The sequence below is a fragment of the Fulmarus glacialis genome, unplaced genomic scaffold, assembly GCF_000690835.1.
Source record: "Fulmarus glacialis isolate BGI_N327 unplaced genomic scaffold, ASM69083v1 scaffold16430, whole genome shotgun sequence".
In the NCBI taxonomy this organism is placed as follows: domain Eukaryota; kingdom Metazoa; phylum Chordata; class Aves; order Procellariiformes; family Procellariidae; genus Fulmarus; species Fulmarus glacialis.
In genome coordinates, this window is record NW_009188470.1 from 1 (window position 1) to 17,762 (window position 17,762).

Genomic DNA, 17,762 nt, shown 5'->3' on the forward strand with positions numbered 1-17,762 from the left:
TCGGCGCCCGGTCCCTCCTCCGGGCTGCGAGAGCGGACCCCCGGAGCCCGGCCGGGGGGGGCCGCCCCGCTCCGCTCCAGAAACCGCCTCACTGCAGGAGCGAAAACACCCTTCGGCAACACATCCCCCCAGCTCCCTCCTCTCCCGGCATGGGAGCTCACCGGGACAAAAGTTTTCGGATACGTGCCGTATTTTTGTAAACCGATGACTTGACTTTTAAATCGTAGATGAAGATGATGTGCATAAGTGTGGCCGCTGCCAGTCGGAGTTCACCTCCTTGGAGGAATTTGTGCAACACAAACTACAAAAGGTCTGCCAGCGAGCTCCAGAAGCTCTTGCTGCTGCGTCAGCAGGTCTCCTCAACCAAGAAGTACAAAAGGTGACAGCAGGCTTCTCCTCGAGCCGTGGCTGAAAATAATTAGGATGCAACGGTCTGTTGGGTTGGAGGGGAGAGAACAGAATACAATGTTTTTAAAGGTAATAAAACCTTTCTGCTAAAATGTTATCTGTTACAGCAGGTCGTTCCTTCTGTCGAGGAGTCGATAACTGTTGCTCATATAGTTGTTGAAGCATCTTCAATAGCAGAGGAAATCGGCAACGCATCTGCTATAGTAGGTGAGCTTCAAGACGCTTGCCTTCGTACCCCTGCTGGGTTAGGAACAGTTTACTTGTCCAGCGTCCTCTTCTGTTTGATCTGCGCTGTAGTTGGGTAAACGGCACCTCTGTGTCACTGAGCACCGGGACGCGGGACAGAGGTGTGAGAGAGGCATCCCTAGGCCAGCTTTGCAATTCTCTCTGCATTAATGCAAATTAGATTTGAAACTCCATTCCAGAAATGTCTGTTTTAATATTTATGCTGCGATAATGAGAACTTTGCAAAGACCCATGCTGCAGGTTTAAAGTAACTGTTTCTCCTTCCTACTGCATGAAATGCTGAAACAGTAAATTGCTCTAGTCGTGTAAAGCTCTCTTCTGTAAAGAACGTAACTGTCTTCGAATCCTTTTCCCAGGTAGTGGACACATCAAAGAAGTCATTGTCGCAGGAGACCATGTTTTTGAAAACCCAAATGGTCACGTTGATGGGGAAGTCACTGAGGAGCAAGGCAACCCTGATGATCAGGAGCAGGATATTTCCACAGAACTGATAAAGGTTAAGCTGCTGGTTAACAAAGAAGGGCGATATGTATGTGAATTATGCCAGAAGACATTTAAAACAGTAAGTATCACTTCTACTGTGTTCAGGTTAGCGAGTTATTTAGGCTAGCTGTTAACCAAGGCATCTCAAGACTTGGTAACAATGTGCTTCTCTCCTGCATGCTACGCTTCCAAAAGGACAGTTCTGTTTTCGGAAGGAGCACTGTTGTTCTTCACAGTTGAAATGTAAAATCCTTAACCCTTTGGAACATTCTTTTAAAATGAAATTCTTTCCGTAGGCCAGCATCCTCAAAGCTCACATGATCACTCACAGCAGCAGAAAGGACTATGAATGTAAACTCTGTGGAACTTCCTTTAGGACAAAAGGGTCTCTGATTCGACACCATCGGCGTCACACTGGTAAGACAGTTCTCCAAAATAAGAGTTTCTTGTTGCTGGAGTGCGCTGTGTGTGGTTATCCAGCTTACCTTCCAGTGGAATTTATTGCTGCTTTCCGTCTTCTGCTGAGCTGAGACCACGGAGCTCCCTGATGCTGTGGGGTGCTGGGAGGCAACACGAGGTTCTGGGTTAAGCGCGGTCTGCTCGCTGTAGGAAGCTGAAAGCGTTCTTCTAGCGGTCTGTCGCACAGAGCTAATACTGGCCGTGGTTAGTTTAATACTGTTGTTTCGATTCTCGTCGTTTCCAGATGAAAGACCTTACAAATGCAAGAAATGCGGGAAAAGCTTCCGGGAATCGGGAGCTTTGACTCGGCACCTGAAATCTCTGACACCTTGCACTGAAAAAATTCGCTTCAACATGAACAAAGAAATTGTAGTCAATAAAGATGATTTGCCAACAGGTCAGTGATGCTGCCCATACCTGCCTTGCGTCTGATAAAACTGTGCATGCTCCCGGCACTTGAACTACAAATTCTTTCTCATTTATGAAAAAAATATTGCTGTAGTATTCAGTTTGTATCTTTTATATAGGAAAAAGTAATTTATAGAGCTAAACTGTTAACCTGAAGTGCGTGTAGCCAAGCGTTGACTGTGAAGAATGTTTGAGAATCTGGTACAAAGATGGCTTTAACAGGCACCTCGTATTCTAAGACACGTTTTGTGTAGGGCACAGCAAATTGATGAGGGGTGGCAGTACACCAAGTGATTCATATTTTGTGTAGGGCACAGCAAATTGGTGAGGGGTGGCAGTACACCAAGTGATTCATTGTGCTGCTTTTCTTGAAGGATCCTGTAGTTCCAACACAGACACCGTTTCATCAATAGCAAGTGAATCCATCGAGACCTCCCCCGTGATTCATCTTGTGACAGACGCAAAAGGCAACGTTCTTCATGAAGTCCACGTCCAAATGCAGGAACTTCCTGTTGTAGATGCGAAATCCCTGGACCAAGATGTGAGTGTCACTTCTCTTAAATACCCTTCATGTGTTTTATGCAAAGAAGTATTTTGAAGTATTTCACCTCAGAAACAAAATTTTCTTAAGTGCTGAGAATAAATCCGTGTGGTGGAAGTAAATGGTTAATTAGCTTCTTTTTCATCTGAGAACATAGAAGGCACTCTGCTCTTGTCTGGCCATCTGCTGCTGCTGAGCTTAGCAGCACGTGTATAGCATACAGGGGGACGTGTAGGGTTCACCACCACGTACTGAGTGATACAGAAGGTGAGAGGGTGTTTTTGTTGAGCATTCCCTGCTACGAGACTCTCTGGTAGGAGCAAAGGCTTATCATCCCTCGGACTGTATGTTTTCAGAGTACAGATTCACCTCATCTTCCTCCCCAGTCCAAGATCATTCCCTTGTTGATCTTTTAACGCTATATCACAGCATGAGACACCCTAGAGAGAATGACTGGCGTAGCAGTGTTGCTTTAAAAAAAGGGCTAACTGTGTTACTGTTGTACCGATTACTGGACTGTTTATTCCTTCAGCAATCGCATCCTGAGGAGCTGCCGTGTGAGGGGGAAGTGAACAGTGAGAACCTGCTGAGGCAGGCCATGAGGAATTCGGGTATTGTGATAGAGAGAGTCGCTATGGAGGAAATGCAAAAGCCAGATGAGCCTGCTGTAGCTGCTACGGAAGAACTAGAAAATGAAGTGGTGGAAGAAGAGGAGCCATGTGGGGAACAGTGTGTTGAAGTAGAACAAGCGGAGTCTGTATGTTTGTATTCCATAAATAGATTAATTTTTTAATCTTTCTTGCCTGCACTTGGTTGTGGACAGCACTGTTAGCCTCACCACCCTGCACGTTATCCTCAGCGCATCTCTCCCTGTGCCTGGGTCTTTGTGTCACACACTTTGTGTGTACTTTCATAGTGACGTTTTTCACGTATGCTTTAAGTGTAGTGTTAGTACACACGCATGCTCTCTCTCTTTCCTGTTAACAATATAGATCTCTTTCTTGTCAAAGCTGGGAATTTGGTTAGCAATACTTACTGTACACACTAGTACAAAAATATTTATGTTGTACTATTTTCTCTCCAATAGACAGATGCAGAAAGGACAAACGGGTACAAAAGTTACCTTTGTCCTCACTGTAATGAAGCCTTCAGTGAAGCTACTTCCCTTGAAACACACATCAAAGGTCATTTAGGTAAAGTTCTACTGTTTATGCTGTTATCTAAAATGCACTGTCTTACTATGATCTTATGCATAGTACAGCTTTCTTTGTTCCAAATTCCTTGCCTTTACATGGCCGTTAGCCGTGCAAAATCAACTGATGCTTAACACACAAATATGAAAAGGTTGACTTTGGCTCTAGAATAGAGGGTAAAAGAAACATTTTAAAAAAAGAAAGTTTCCATGTTTCAGGGCCTGCACTGCATCCTTGAAAGGAGAATTTTGTGACGAGGCCAATAAAAAGGTTAGCGAGGCAGAACAGGTTGATAGGCTGGAACTGCTGCTTGAAAGGCACTGAAGAGCAACATTTGAGCAGAATTCACTTATGAATGAGACAAAGCCCATACATGCAGTTGAAAATATAATTTCCCTCCTTCTCCGGGCTAATTTTTTTGGTAAGAATTTTGTTACAGCATGTACTAGATACTTGCTATTGCTGGTTGTATCAACCATCTGTGCTCTCTCTCTCTGTCTCTAGATTACAAGCCTTTTAAGTGTGAGGAGTGTGGCAAAGAGTTCACGAAGGGCTACCTGCTAAAAAAGCATCAAGAAGTGCACGTGAATGAACGCCGTTTCCGCTGTGGAGAGTGTGGCAAGCTCTACAAGACCATTGCACATGTGAAGGGGCATCGAAGGGTCCATTCCGATGAGCGGCCGTATTCCTGTCCAAAGTGTGGCAAGCGGTACAAGACAAAGGTATGCCTCCCTCACAACAGGCTTGCCTTCAGATTTTCCTTTCCAGAGCCAGGGTTTGGGAGAAGTTAGGAGGCTTTGCTCCTGAAAGAACCAATGCCAGTTCACCTGCCTCTTGTAAGAGCAGAAGCTCCAGAAGGAGCTTTTGGTTTAGTGGGGAAAAGAGGGACAGTCTTAATAAAACCTTCACATTTGTGAAGAAACTGTTCCTTCATGTGTGAAAAAATTACATAGTAATAATAAAACCAAGTATTTATCATCTCTTACATGAGAAGTCATCCTCAAAGATGTTGACTTTTACCCTGGAAGCTAAAATACTGCTTGCTTGAGTTTGTCCTTCCCTTTAGCTGCCCTTCTCTTGCTTCTCTCTTTGTACAGAATGCCCAGCAAGTTCATTTCCGTACGCATTTAGAGGATAAGCCTTATGTCTGTCAGTACTGCAGTCGGGGCTTTCGGGAAAAGGGCTCGCTGGTCCGCCACATCCGCCATCACACTGGGGAAAAGCCTTTTAAGTGTTACAAGTGTGGGCGAGGGTTTGCAGAGCACGGCACTCTCAACAGGCACTTAAAAACCAAAGGTGAGGTGGCAAAGCTTGTCTGCGCTGGGGGCGGGGGCTGTGTGTGTGTGTTGTTCTAGGATTGGGTTTGGACAAGCTGCTTTTTGGCTGAATGGCAATGATCTAATGACCTTCGTCCAAGGCCACTTGTTTATCTGCATCTCAGTTGCATCAGAAGGAGATGCATTGTATTTTTTTTCATCTACATTAATAAATATTCCTATTGTGATCTTTCTGACCAAAAATGATGCTGAACAAACAGTCATAAACCAGTTCTAATACAAAATCTAGATCATCTGAATAAAGATAACCAAAATAAATTTGCATTAAGAATCTAACTGCAGGAGTGCTGTGGGCTCTCTGCTCCAACTTCTGGCTTAAGTGGTCTCTGCAGTGTCGCCACTGCCCTAAGTGGGGAAGACAGACCCTATACCGTGCAAGAGCCTACCCCGAATTGTGAAGTGGTTCTGTTCCAAGGCTACACACAAAGAGGGAGAAAATGAACGTTTTCGCAAAGTAATGCCAGAGAGAGCTTGATTTCTGTGTTGGGGAAGAGATGAGAAAACTGTAAAACTTACGATGTGGCACATGTTGTTACGGTTAAACTTGCCAATTGGGTTTTTTTGGCATTAAATTCGTACAATTTGGGGGGTTTATGAAATCCTGTAAAAACACAAAGTGTGGTTGTTCTGCAAGGAAAATGTCTTAAGTAGCATAAGTTCTCATCGATAATCTTGTTTGATTGGATTAGTTGTACCAGACCTGCTGCTCCTTTAGCTCCTAAGCACAGATTTTCAAACTTCTTCAGGTAGTGATGATGATGTATTGAGATTGTAAAGGACAATACAAGTTTACTGGAGGGAAAAAAAAAGTGTTTCCTAGGTAGATACTGAAATGTAATGCATAAGCAGAAAAGATATGAGACTTAAAATATACCAAAAGTCTTACTGTATGACCAAAAGTCTTCACATACGGCTTTTGAAATCCTATATGGTTTTACGCATCTGCATTTAGTTGTGTATTTTTTGAAATTATACTGGACAGTGGCTCTGCTCGAGGCTTAGTTCTGTGTCTTTGTTCTGGTGTCACGTAGGCCTCCCCTAGGCCGTTATTTGGCCTGTCTTGGTGGGATGAGAGCCTGTTGTCTGACTGTTGGTCGCTTCTCAGCGGCATCCTGTTAAAGGGGTCTGGTTTGTGCTGCATAGTATTTTCCAGGTACTCCTGTATTTGAGATGGTTATGAAAAATTATGTTTTTCTGGCATTTTTGGAATACCATTCAGGTGGCTGCCTCCTTGCTTTGAAAGAGGTGGAAGAAGTGATGGTGTCTGAGGAAAGTCAGTCAGCTGACAACTTAGCTGCAACAGTCATTTCTGAAGATCCTCACACTGTTTTGGTAGAGTTTTCTTCAGTGGTGGCGGACACTCAGGAATACATCATTGAGGTAAGAAGTGGGGCAAACAGCCTTCTCATTCTGAGCTTAGCGTGGTATTTTGTCAATAAAAACTGCAGTTGTGCATGTTCCTCATCTAGGCTTTTGGGAGAAGGTAAAATAGGATCTAGCTGATGCTACCCTTGCCTGCATGACCCTAGGAGTAAGTAGGATTAATCTTGTTCAGAAGGAGAGCACCTTGAGCCTACTTCACCACCCTTCTGAAGTCCTGCATGCAACGCAGGCAGGAAAATGAGACTGCAGGGAAGAGGGACAGTAGTTCATCAGAAGGCAGCTGAGACTGAGAACTTCTGACCATACCAGATTTCATGTCCTCACAAATTTGCTTGAGCTTTCCCTCAACTTGTACCTACTCCTTTCTCCCATTTCTATTTAGCTTATTTTGTCTGAAATAATCTCTGTTGTTTTTAACTGGCTGTGGCTGCCAAAAGCAATGAATTACACATTTCGCTTTCTCTCCCTTCATGACAAAGAGCCAGTACTCATCCACGCAGAATAACACAGTTCATTTATTGAGTCGCTTTAGTGCTGCCATAGTTTTTCTCCACTAGGAGAAAAATCTGCCAGTTGGCCATGCCCTGCTGAGAGAGGATGTTCTGTTTCAGTTATTTGTGAGCACTTTGCATTACTTTTACGTAGCTCTCGATAATGGGATTTGGAGGGAATTTCAGGGAGGAGTTGTCTTTAGAGTAGCTACTGCATCATGGGGGAACAGAAAGACTTTTGTAAAAGATCTTAGTGTCTTATATCTTGGTAATAGAAGATTTTTTTGTAATAATATAAAAAGGGAATCATCATATTTTGTCTTTCAAGACTGCTACTGAAGACATGGAGACCAGCGAAGCTGCTGAAATAATAGAGGGAACAAGACATGAGGTAAAGCAGCCACATAAACTGTTATTTTGGGGACTTGCCGTAGATGAAATCAATCACTTTTAGTGTCTAAAAGTCATGCTAAATAAACCCAACTTCAAATAATTAATTTACCTACCTCTGTAGCTTCGCAGACCTGTCTGTATAAAAACATAATACTGGTCATACTGGGTTTGACTGAGCTCTGTTAACCCCAGATCCTCTTAGGGATGGTGGCTAGTGACTTGCATGGCTTCACACATGAGAGCACAGCTGCCGGCTAAATAGAACTGTACAGTAACACTTCAGCCCTGGGGAAACGATCCTCTTAAGGCATCCCTGAATGCTATAAATAATGGTTGCTGCAAAGTCAGAGGCTGGCTACGCTCTTGACTAGTCAGTCAGTCAGTTTAAATGTCTGGGCACGCATTGTTAAGATTTTTCTACAAACAGTAGCTTGACTTTCTGTAGGAAGTACCCTGCTGGCGAAACATCTTCAGTAACATGAGGTGTGACACGTTCTAGGAGTCTGCTGTTCTCGGGGTGATGAGAACTTCAGTGAACAGCTGGAGGAAATTGGAATTAAATGCTGCTTGTTGTAGTGCCCTGCTGGTCATCAAGCACTGTTTATGGTGATGATAATTGTCTGTACTTCTAAGAGAGTACAGTATACTGAGAAATAATGTGGCCTCTTTTCTCTTCATGTAGGTTGACAGCCACATTATGAAGGTTGTGCAACAAATAGTAAATCAAGCAAACTCTGGTCACCAGATCATTGTACAGAACGTCACCGTGGCAGAAAACTCTGAAGTAACCACAGATGCTGCGGACACCATCACCATCGCGACCCCCGAAAGCCTCACGGAGCAGGTGGCTATGACGCTGGCTTCCGCCATCGGAGAAGGAGCAGTGCTGACTACGGAGGGTAGCATCGAGACGGAAGAAGCAACAGTGACGATGGTAGCATCTGAGGACATTGAAATAATGGAACATGCAGGAGAGTTTGTGATCGCCTCCCAGGAGGGGGAGGTGGAAGTCCAGACTGTGATTGTGTAATGAACCGCATACAGCTAGTGACAGATGTTAATGTAAAACTTACTGTTTTTCTCCAGTTTGGGGAATTTGATCAGTCCTAAGTTTGCCATTATAATTGTTCAGAGAGCAAGGGAGAGAATGCTTCTATAGGTAAGTGGCTTAACAGGATGGTACAACTCCGTTTTCTGTTTAAAATGGAAATAACAGTAGTTAAAAACCTCTGCATGGTTATACTGTGGAAGTGACTGATAGGCCATATCTGACAGTCTCAGTGTTTTGTACAGCTGCCTCAAATAAAGGAAGATCCTTTGCAAAGCATTTACCTCTGACCACAGGACAGTAGTGTTCTGGTGTTTAGATTTAAAAGTGAAGCAAGTATGTAGGGTCTCATAAGAGACCACTTAATCATATGCATTTAAAACCAACCAAGAAAGCCAAACCTAAGGAGTTCTGGTGTGCATTCACCACCACTCAAAAACTTTCATGCCTTTAACCTCACTACTTTAGTCCTCCTAAGGCATGGTACTGCAGTATTTTATTTTATATCCTGGACAAGTAGCCTTATGTACTGGTCTATGAAAGAATGCATCATTGTACCCTTGCAATGCCAGACAGGCTACTCTGAGAGCTAGTCTGTTGGTGTGTAAAGCCATATTGTATATGATTTTTTTTTTTTAAAACCATATATGGGTTTTTAATTGCATATTGTACAGATTCAGCATGTAAATAAATACATTTTTAAAAATAAAGTTATTTAAAGTTCTTACTATATTTTTCTGATTTCTGCTCTATTATCACTGAAACAGAAGAATTTCTGGAAAGAGAACAGGGCCCCTTAACAGTGTACTTAAGAAACCCTCATTGTTGTTCTGGGGAAAACAGCGTGTTTGACTCGCCCAAACGCAAGCCTCTAGAAGCAGCCAGTACATCTACGCTTTGGAGATCTTTCAAGTGATCTCTAGTTAGAGGGATTTCAGAAGTCACTTGCATGGCTGTAAGTTTACTTTTGACTTCCACCATTAAGGCAGAGGGTTTTCTTGAGGGACACTGATGAAGCGCTTTTCAGCGTTCACCTGGAGGATCCCGGAACAGAAGTGGAAGACCATGTTACTGCTGTGCTGAAGTGGCCTGTTCAGTGACCGCAAGTGGGCAGCCCTAGACACAGCCTCAGCAACTGTGACTTCCCCTGCTGCAAAATGCCCAAAATATAAAGAAATGCCTGAGACATGGTTGAGCCTCTTGCTGTGAACAGATATATCAAACGCCAGAAGATTAAGTTTGTAATCCACCAGGACTTCTATGTCCAGAGCTCAATATCAAATTTCTGATACCCTTTTCAGGATACAAGACATGGTTGAGCTGTGAACAGATATATCAAACGCCAGAAGATGAAGTTTGTAATCCACCAGGACTTCTATGTCCAGAGCTCAATATCAAATTTCTGATACCCTTTTCAGGATACTGAAATTTTGTCCAGAAATCCATCATTTTCATGCCTCTAAGGCTGAAATGGCATGTTGTTTTAAACTAGCTGAAAATAGGTATCAAGAAAGAGACTTAGCAGATAAGGAGAAGTAGCACTTTTGGTAGTTTCCTTTCTGAAATTAAGGTGCTCCATACTAGTACAAATTTGCAGTAGAACATGGTTTTTGCAGGTTAAGATTCTGCCAGTAATCATGTTTTTTTTCCCAGCTATATACATGCAACCTATTCTGCATATTGTTAACAGTAATGGGTTAATCATTTGCCAAACAAAGGTACTTACAAAAAGATGAAGCTTCCTTGAAGTTCACAGCAGCTCTTTGTTAGCTCTTCCCTTGCAAGTGCACACACAGAAAAAGATTGACTTCAGTAAGATGGATCAAACTTGCCTCTCCATACCAGGAAATTCACTACTGGCCCCTCTACCAAGGAAACAAGAGGACTAAGCTTAACCTCAGAGATCTCACCAAGTAAAGTATCTTAAATAGTGCTCTGCTGAGGCATTGTTAATCAGAATACTGCTGAAAACTGTTACTCACAGCTGAATACAGTCAGCAGGGAGTTACTATTTTCCCGCAAGGGAAAAAAAAAATGTGAACAGTTGACAAATACATGCATTCAGATGTCTACTAGTTCCACACATGTGACCGCTATATTCCTGTGAAGTCTCATGCAGGAAGACCTACCTAAGATGTACCAAAGCAACTTAGGAACTCAGTTTGCCTATTATACAGTGGTATAATGCAGCATACAAACAGTAATAATAATAAAAAACAACCAGTCCCTTTTGTATGTGTTCCTTAGCCGAACCTATCTCTAGTACAGCTTGCTTCAATACTGCGATTGCGTCTGAAAAGACCAACAGGTCACAACTGGTTCGAGTACTGTTACAAATAAACTTGGAAGAACTCTAGTTTTTTGAAGACTGATCAGCTTTATGAAAACAGAGTTTCCAATTACTTAATTGAAATACAGTAATCTTTTTACAAAAGTTGTTTGGGTCATCAAAGCGCACTGAAATAAAGTCTTACAAAAAGCTTAAAAATGCACATATAAAGAATGGCATCTTCATGTTTTCTTCTTTCTTTCTAACACTGTAGGAGGCTTAAAGATTTCCTTTAAATTCATCCAAACTCCTTGAGAATAAATGTTTTTGTAGACAACTTGTCTGTCATGAGGCTGCAATGTTAGATGATGGGAACACCCATATCTTCTGGATTTATACCATTCATTGGAAGTTTGGTTGGTTAAGGCCAAATACAGATTGAAGCAGCAGTATGCACCCAGTACGAGTGTGAGAAGAATAACAAAACCAAGCATGAAGACAATCCTAGGAAAAGTCAAGAAAAGGTGCTGCAAAGAAAGAATAACTTAGTTAAAAAGTTGGAGCACTAATCACACAGAAGCAACACGCCAGCTGAAATGCACATCCATACGCACACCTAACTGTGCAGCCCCAGAAACAAGGTCACAGCCCTATCCCCATCCAGCTCAGCAATGGTCCATTCCCGACTGAATCTTTGAGTGAGGCATAGAGATTTCCAGAAACGTATCTCCTTGCAAGCCTTGCTAATATGTGGGAGTATTTTCTACATCCATCTATCTCTGAATGTTTGTATTTCATATTGGAATTTTGCTTGTTTGGTTTTCTGTAGCTTTTTTAATTAAAAAAAGTCATTAATGCAGATCATCTGAAAACAAACTGCCAAATGAAGAGGCTGCAATCTGGTACAACTTCAGTTTTTGCTGACATGACACAGTTTAAGCAGTTCTTTTCTGAGTTAAATTCCAATACTGGGGAGTGGTAATGGCTGGTAATTCTCAAACATGAGCAAACATTCCCTGACCAAGATCCCTTTATAAGAGTACAAGGCTGAAACATCTGTTGTCTAGGATGAGGAAAAGATAAAGCATTTACTACTTATCACCTCACTGCCATACTGCAGGAAGGGATGAGGGGATTGAAATGCAAATGACTCAAGTGCTAGAGAGACTCAAAGTCACCCTTTGCTTGTATGTGAGAGAAAATATTCAAGTATCTAAGTTCAGGGTAGTAGGGTCCTGCTTTAACATCTCCATGAAGGTATCTTGAAGATTGTCAACTGTTTCCTAAACGTTACTACAGTAGTAGTCATTGGAATGTAAAGTCATTCTTTACGAATCAGATCTGCTGAGTGAAAGCAGCCTGCAGACAGAAATCCGAAGAATGGGAGAGCAGAATGAAGTGCTGTGAGAAAAATCCCGTATTTTTAAAGTATTCTGCAATGGCAGTTTTCTAAACTTAATTAGCTGTGTAAAGTTGGTAAGAAAACTGCAGTCTGTCCACACCCTGCCTGTGAGAACAGGCAGACTTACAAGATTCCTGAAAGCAAAGACTGAGATAAACCTTTTTACAAGCTAATAACCCAGACAGCATAAACTTACCTGAATGAGGAAGAGAATCTCAACAGCATGCTCTTGTCCTTGGTCATCAATGTAACTCCCATGCATCATATTTGACAGCATCACCACTTGGATGAGAAATGCTGCTGTGATGATTGCAATGGTTGCAGCCATGGCAGTCAGTGTGAAGAGGTAAAGGAAGAAATACTTTGCATTGAAGGCACCAATGCAGTTGTTGACCCACACACAGTGGTGGTCAAAACGATGTACACACATACTGCAGAAACCTGATGAGGAGTGAGTGACAAGACAGTTCAGTTATTTGTTTTTTAAGTAATCAATTTGATTTTTACACAATTTAGGATAGTTTTTCATCTGAAAAAAATCTGAGAATTATGGTCATGATTTAGCTGATAGCTTTTTAAGCAAATACATTAATTTCAATTGCATATCATAAGAAAACCCCAATACTAAAAACAAAGACGTGTATCTCATTTCCTCTTTTATTCACTAAGACTTTGGTTTCTCTGACAGTACTGCCTAGCAAAGCATATAAAAGGTAGAGATTGTAGCTCTCAGCTTTATTTTAGATGATAACAGCAAATTCTGCAAGAGAAACACAAAATCCTGAACTCAGGTCTTGACACGTGATAATTTTTCATTTAACTTTTAGATGCTTAAAAGCTTGCCTGTTCCTGACCCCAAACGATACCCTTGGAACTGGTAATTTCTGTGAGAAGAAATAGCAGCAAAACAGTTCCATGGATGGGCAAAGGGCAGCTGTGATCTGGGACCTCAGTAAAACGAACACAATGCTGTGTGCATCAAGCTGGCTAATGGAACAGATGTAGTGTGAACTGCAGTTATTGCTGGAGAATTATTTTGGAAAAATATCACTGTTATGCTTATCAAGGAAGTTAAGATTCTTACTGCAGTGTTTTGATCTGGCCGGCTTCTCCATGTTGCACGTAGGACACACGATGCCTTTCTGAAATAATACACCATCATATGCATAAAACTTAACCAATGATGCATGATTTGATTTTGTTATTATACCTGCGGAAAAAACCAAGAAAAATAGTAAAAGTAATGGTGTTTGTAACATGTTTTAGGTTCCGTTTTCAAACAGCTACAGCTCAGAATCAGCATGAGCTTACCAGGATTGGCCTGGGAGCAGAGAACGAAGCAGCCCATGTTCCCAGCCAGCAGCAGGTAGGGCAGCAGGAGGAGGAGGAGGTGGAACTGCAGCTCCCAGCAGTACACAAACACTTCCCATGTGTATTCTCCATACACTGCAGCTTGCAAGGCTATGTGCAGGACAACAAACAAACAGCTTCTGTAACAGAAAGGGGACAGTCTATTCAATACTCAGCATCCTGATTTACAGGTCAAGTACACTCAGAGGTGATCAGCAAAGACTTTCCAAATGCAAGGAGACACCTCTTTTAGGTTTTCAGGCCAGCATGGATTGCATATTAATAGTGTTTTCTCCATCCAAGGGCTTCTCCTTCTCTTTCCACATACACTCCTTTAAATATGCCAGCTAAATTCACTTCCATTATTGTCATGCCCTTTGGATTTTTTTTCCAACAGTAGAGTCAAGTACAAAGCACCCTTGGTGCTGACAAAATATGCCACAGCAATAGGCCACAAAACATTCTGCCAGAAGACATTTGCTGTGTGCTGCTCTGAAAGCAAAGAAAACCCCAGTAAAAGGTAATCTTAAAAAAAACTGTAATAATATAAGCAGCTGTTACGAAATAAGTGTGGCAGGAGGTGAGCAATGGTGAACACTAGTTCCAACCTGCTGGCAGACCTACAGCTTCTGCGAGGCAAGCTGCACAACCATTTGACATGCAGGTTTGTTTGGGATGCATCGTACTGAGCAACAGCTTTCAGCAGCCTGGCAAACAGATGCTCAGATAAGCCACGCGTTGGAAGAGCAATGTTCACTTACTACAGTTCTCTGCATTATACATCAGTTTGCTGGACTTTTATTACGAGTTTTAAATAGTGATGTGTATTTTACTACAGCGGGAAGTCCGTTGCAGACAAGCTCTCCTCTACTGCTCTCTCCTACACCACTTCTGTCTGCAATCCAGCAGGATCCTGCGGAGTCTCCTCTCAACTGCAGGGCTACAAGAAGATACCCTCAAGGGCTGCATCTCACTGGACTTCTGCATGAACTGAAAAATCTCCTGCTTGAATGAGGTGACGCAGTCAAAGGGCGTGCGTGGAGGATCAAAGTGCCTCCAGCGCACAGCATAATCTAGCAATGACAACTACACCAGGCTCATCAGATAATTGCTCTGCTGCTGACTGCACATTTGACAGTGTAATCACTCTCTCTTGGGCTGTGTTAACTTAACAGCAGAGAATCTGCTCAGCAAGCAACAAAACAACCGCAGCACACATTCAACAGCCGTAGATGTTACACCCCTAAAGTGTCTGTCATACTGGAGTTGCTGCCCCCAGAGGAAAGGTATTTAAATCGTTCCTGAAGCAGATCCTAAAGCACCAAAGTTGACAGGACGCTACAAAATTCACCTTAATACAGCAGGCTGCACATTGGCAGCTGTGCAGCTTCCCCTTGAGCCACCTGGACATCCAAGCTTCCGGACTAAGACTAGTGGGATTTGAGGGAGAGGATGGGGATCACTAGCTCTGTCTAAACTCACTCTGCAGCTGCCAGAGAGTCTGTTGTAATTCTCTCGTGGATGCAGTCTCGCACCAGCGTGACCAACATCTGTTACACTGGAAGCTACTGAGCCACATTATCTTTATTTGTCAATATGTTCAAATATTTCAGCGTACCATCTTCCCAACAATAAGCAAGGAACAGAAAGACAACAGCATGGCAAACCTTAAAGGGAATCTGTAATCCCCGACAAGCACCCCTAAGGAAGAGAGAATATCTGAGCATAATACTGAAAGCTCTGATGGTGGCAGGAGGTCATCTATAGTGGCCAGAAATACTAGTAAAAAATAAGGTCAAAAGCATTTAAAAAAAAGTGCAATACCTTGTGTGGAAGAGCCTGTGAAGCACCCTGTGTGTCACTCTCTGGAGCTGGGTGGGGATTACAAACGACAATACCTGAAGCAAATGAAAACACTGTTGTTATCTAAATTGCACATCACTTCTGCACATTCAACAAAAACGTAAGTCACCTAATTCCTCAGTTATATATCACTGTAGCCATATCATTGGGAAGGAAGCTCATTTTCAGGGGCACCTGAGCTCCTAAGAATACAGGCAGGCATGTTGCTGGGGTTTTCAAAATGGGAGTGAGGTTCCATATTCTTGGAAGCCCAGAAGGCACAAACAAATGTATCTGGGTTAATGTGTGGAAGTTAGAAGGAGCTTATATCAGGTTATAGGCTGGGTAACTGGCTAAGCAGGGGATGGAACTGAGCAATTTCTGAACTACAATATGCTTCATCAGGATATCTGACAAATGCAAGCGGAGATAAGCAAAGGGATAAGGCCTGCTATCCTCCAGAAAAAGGGAAAAAAACCCCCAAACCAACCAAAAAAACTAAACAAACCCCACCAAAACAAAAAAATCCACAGTTTCTGCAACTACAGCTATGATCCAGTCTGATAACTCCATGTCTATCTAACTGCTGTTTCAAAAACACCTAGACGCAATGAAGAGAACTGCCTGTCTTCATTCAGCGAAGTCCTCAGCAATAGTCTGTGACTGCGCAATTGTTTGACTGTGCTGTTCAGAAGGTGACAGATCCCTACAGCAACACGCTGCTCCACCAGTGGTGGAGGAATTAGAGCAGCTGGGCCTACTTCTAGCTGACATGGAAAGAAAACATACAGTCAGAGCTTCTTGTCTCAGATGTGAAAGACCAGAAGGCAAAAAGCGTATGTGGAGTTGAGAAGATGTTAAATATTTTTCTTTTAACTGGTATGCCTCATATCGGCACTTCAAGTGACAAGTCTTTTTTAAAAGAGGCTGTGTACTGCAATAGGAAACACACAACTAGATAGAAAAGCAACTTGCATGCAATTGCAAAATTCAAATTTAAATTAACTGTACGTGTGTCAGTACAGTCTAACATCACATTCAATGTCCATTATCCCCCCCCCATACAGTACAGCAATCCCCTGTATTTCAGCCATTCCAAAAAGGCTTTTACAAATACAATTTGTGCTTGCAGTGATAACAAAAGCAGGAGGGAATGAGAAGACCTGTACAATGCACATAACCATCTCACACAACTGAACCACTGGCAGCAAGGAAAACAGACCGGGGGGTGGAAGCTGACTTGTCACAGAGCTAGAAACAGCTGTGCCGTGCGCAAGTTAATTATTTCATATTGCTCACAATGAATACTTTAAAGGATCTTACAGGAGTGCAGTCAAACAATTTCAACAAACCTCCAGGCTTATACGCTTCATTAATTACAGTCAGAAATGAATTTAAAATACAGTGTCTAGAGAAACTATTTAGGATTACCTATATTTATTGCATGCGTACAAGTATCGATTACTTTTCTCCAGACAGTGACTTTACATCACAGCACTATTTTAATTGCTGATTGTTACATGTGTTTCTTAGAGGGACCTATTAAGAAATGTGGGTGAATAATAAATTTGAAAAGAAAGTATAACACTAGTAGCAAAAATCAAAGTCTGTTTAGACTCATGTAAACAGCATTAAATATTGTTTACAACTTAAATGATGATTCCCTTATCCTTTCCCTTCCAGGAATGCTACACCTTTTTTTTTTTCTTCTTCATTCAGACACAGCCCAATAGACAGAAAAATAAGCTCGTGCCTTTTCAATTCATTCCCTGTTTTTTTTACAATAAAATGCCAATTCCTAATCCTCTTTTAAAGCTCTTCATTCCTCCTTCTTTCTTAGGAAACAAGAGCCTGCAGCATTATTACAGACTCACATTAAAGAGCTTCCCCTAAAATATCTGCTACCAGTTATAACTCTCTCCCTATTTTAATTCTCAAACCTCCCCCCACCTTTTTCCTCTTAATGACAGCAGGAAATACCATAAAATTGCAAATAGTTGGGGCCTCATTATTATTTAATTTTTCAAAGCTGACGTGTTACGGTGTCACTGAACAATGTACTTTTAGCATCGCGAGAAGTTCCATCCTTACTACTACCCTGCAGTGGCTGCAGGCGGCCAGACTGGCACACGCAGGAACAGGAGCTGTAAGACACAAGTGGTTTTTTAATACCTGCTTGGCCAGGATCTCATCAGCCAAAAGGAAACATATTTCTATTTCCAATCCCAATAAGCACTTGCCTGAGAGCAGTTGTCAAAATAGGACAAAATTGGAAAGATACCATATTATCACTCTAACCACATACACTAGCATTTTTTGTGGAGGGGAAATACAGCAGTTGCACTAATTTTTGCACGACTAACTAGGACAGACCACCAGAACGGGAGCTGATCATCGCTCTGAAAGCTCAGTTCTTTACCTGGCTTGCACCGGTGACACTTCTTGCGAGAAAACTCTCCTTCCTTCCCGAGCAGATGCAGAGTAGAGCCACGGCAATGAGAACAAAACA

General features: G+C 42.3%; 2 protein-coding genes across 2 annotated transcripts; one reads left to right on the plus strand and one right to left on the minus strand.

The window, feature by feature from the left end:
- Nucleotides 1-227: 227 nt before the first annotated feature.
- On the plus strand, nucleotides 228-9,111 carry E4F1 (E4F transcription factor 1; the record flags this gene model as incomplete). Its single annotated transcript, XM_009578791.1, has 13 exons — nucleotides 228-379; nucleotides 519-615; nucleotides 1,011-1,216; nucleotides 1,434-1,554; nucleotides 1,841-1,993; nucleotides 2,379-2,545; nucleotides 3,078-3,302; nucleotides 3,633-3,738; nucleotides 4,243-4,460; nucleotides 4,836-5,034; nucleotides 6,295-6,455; nucleotides 7,278-7,340; nucleotides 8,025-9,111. Coding segments are annotated over 13 exons (2,216 nt in total), but the record flags the coding sequence as incomplete, so codon positions are not given.
- A 1,790-nt stretch (nucleotides 9,112-10,901) lies between these two features.
- Nucleotides 10,902-17,756, minus strand: ZDHHC4 (zinc finger, DHHC-type containing 4; the record flags this gene model as incomplete). The annotated part of the gene is made up of 6 exons (XM_009578780.1): nucleotides 10,902-11,186; nucleotides 12,258-12,502; nucleotides 13,146-13,271; nucleotides 13,373-13,551; nucleotides 15,236-15,309; nucleotides 17,673-17,756. Coding segments are annotated over 6 exons (993 nt in total), but the record flags the coding sequence as incomplete, so codon positions are not given.
- Nucleotides 17,757-17,762: the final 6 nt, after the last annotated feature.